At 44.2% G+C, this 2,546-nt stretch overlaps 1 protein-coding gene across 4 annotated transcripts in view; it reads right to left on the minus strand.

Moving 5' to 3' along the window:
• VRK1 (VRK serine/threonine kinase 1) overlaps positions 1 to 2,546 on the minus strand; it is a 112,124-nt gene that overhangs the window by 39,662 nt on the left and 69,916 nt on the right. For all 4 annotated transcript variants that reach the window (XM_023731800.1, XM_023731799.1, XM_023731798.1 and 1 more), the window contains exon 5: positions 1,949 to 2,036. In XM_023731800.1, coding sequence (XP_023587568.1) covers positions 1,949 to 2,036 — 88 coding nt within the window. The remainder of the gene's footprint in view (positions 1 to 1,948; positions 2,037 to 2,546) is intronic.

A 2,546-nucleotide genomic window follows, 5' to 3' on the forward strand; every position in this document is an offset into this window, starting at 1 on the left:
CCCGAAAGATGGCCCTTCTCAGGCCACACAGCAGGACAGAGCTTAGCCCACTACTTTGTTCATGTTCGTCTCCCACCTGGAATGATATCCCTCCCTCTTCCTCAGTGATTTTTTAAACCAGGAGTTCTCAACACTCAAGGGACTAAAGACACCTTTGAGAATAAAAGCTAACACTTGTGTTGTGTTACATATATTTTAAGGGCTTCCTTATTACCTGGTTAGATGTTACCCCATTTTACAGATGAGGAAACTGAGGCAAGAAGAGGTAAAACCCAAAACCTACTGCCATCAGGTCGATTCCAACTCACAGCGACCCTGTAGAACAGAGTAGGACTGCCCCTGTAGGGTTTCCGAGGCTGTAAATCTCTCTGGAAGCAGACTGCCACAGCTTCCATAGTCACTGGTGGGTGTGAACCACCGACCTTTCGGTTAGCAGCTGAACATTTATGCGCTGCGCCACCAGGGGTCCTCAAAAAAAAAAACAAAAAAAGAGGTAAAGTACCTCCAAAGTCACAAACAAATAGTAAGGGGCAAAACAGGGATTTGAAACCAGGCAGCCTGGCTCTAGAATCCTTGTATTTAACCATTGCTCTACCCTATTTCTCCAGACAATCTCATAAACACTATGAAACGTGTCCCAGCAAAACCATACAACAGAATATTACGTTTCATTTGCGGGGAGAGAGGGCTGTCACACATGCCTGATAGATGCATGGGACCCAGGACAAAAGCCCCACGTAAGCAGTGCTGGCTGGCTGCCTCCCCAGCAACTCCCCCTCCTCAACCTTTTCTAGCAGAGGCCTAACTCGGCTCAGGCATCCCTCCTCTTTCACAGAACCCAGTGCTCCACCAAGCTAATCACTGTCATCATTCTGCTCTGAACAAGTGATTGGTTCAAGAATGTACAGTGATAAAATTCTGACCAAAAAAACTCCAGAGGACTTCTTGCAAAGGTTCCCTGTCAGGAAAATGAAACCCACAGAAAGCAACACCATCTTCTTCTGCTGGATACTGGGTCTGCATGTGGAGCCTAGAAATGGGACTGCCCCCTCAAGACCATACCGGGGAGAACAAATAGAGAACAGAGCCAAGACGAGGAGGGCAAAGAGGCAGGATAAAGGAATCGGGCCCTGATTACTGCTCAAGACAGATGAGCCAAAGCTTTCCTGTACTTGCTACTGGAAGCATCCAAACCAGTAGGTCTTCAGTTCCAAACTGGTGCTGTTAGTTGCCATGGCATACTCTGCACACATGGGGTCGCCAGGAGTTCTAAACTAAATCCACTCCTTAAGTCTCAGCTCTAGCCTTACTCTATGAAATTACATTCATTCATTCAAATATTTATAATGTGCCTACTACGCATGAAAGCATTAGAGGTTTTCTCTAGCTCAACTATTCCAACAATGTTCCCTCCATTCTCTGTAAGACACGTAAGGGTCAGAATCACACAATCGAACACTTAATTGTTTCATATATGTCCGTTTTCTCTTACCAGCTAGACCAAGATCTCATAACAAGCAGGGCTCTAACCTTCTGTGGGGAAATTACGTACTAAAGATGAAATAAGTACCAAGTTGAAGCCTAGAGAGCTCTCCTTCACGTAAAGGACACAGGGCTCTTGATTGTTTGCTTGCTTATTTTTAAGGACAAAAAATGCAGAGCATGTTTGCCTTGGTTCGCACTTGTCAGCTGGGTTCTGGTCCGCTGATGCTGCTCCGTAAATGTCCCCCAGATTAGAGAGGTGCCATCATCTAAGAAGACACCGCAACCTGCTGCTGTGTACAGATGGCAGAGACCACATCCAATTCACCTCCGACCCACACTCGCCTCAGAGCCCAGTGAGGGCCTAGCGATACTGCAGGTACTCACTCAACAATTTCTGACCGAACTGACTGGGCACTGAGTACTCAAAAAACAGAAAAGATAACCAAAATATGCACATGTTTACCTTTTTCCATTTTTATCATGTAGACCAGACCCCCAATACTTAGGAACACCCAGGTACTTCAGTTTATGGGTACGAATCCATTTCTGAACTAAAAGTCAAAACAGATGCTTGTGACTTTCAATTCTATTACATATAATCGTAAAAAAGCATTCAGAGCATAAATGTACTTATACATATAATAAGATTTCACCTTTATTTATCCAGAAAAAAAGAAGTAAAGAGTGTGGTATAATCAATAAATGAAAAGTACTTTACAATCAAAGCACTGTTATTACCCAAAAATTCTGTTACCCTGCCCTTAAGTTAGCATTGTCTTTAAAATGATCAATCTGCAAAAAGCCTTAAAAAAAACCTTCAAAACCAGAGTCCTGCAGCTGCAATTAATATCTCTAATTATGTAAATGTCTACTTGCTTACCAAGGAAGATTTTTTACTCCAATCTAAAAGTCCTCAACCAGGAAATCAAGCTCTAGGAGAGACAGATGCCTTCCTGAGAGACTGCCAAGACCAACACCATCCTACCAGGAGGCTCCTTAGGTTCTCGGAGAAGAGGGGAGGGGAGAGGAGAGGAGGGTAAAGGAGGGCAGGGGAGGGGAAG

This window comes from Trichechus manatus, unplaced genomic scaffold (assembly GCF_000243295.1).
Source record: "Trichechus manatus latirostris isolate Lorelei unplaced genomic scaffold, TriManLat1.0 scaffold00045, whole genome shotgun sequence".
NCBI classification, from domain to species: Eukaryota; Metazoa; Chordata; class Mammalia; order Sirenia; family Trichechidae; genus Trichechus; species Trichechus manatus.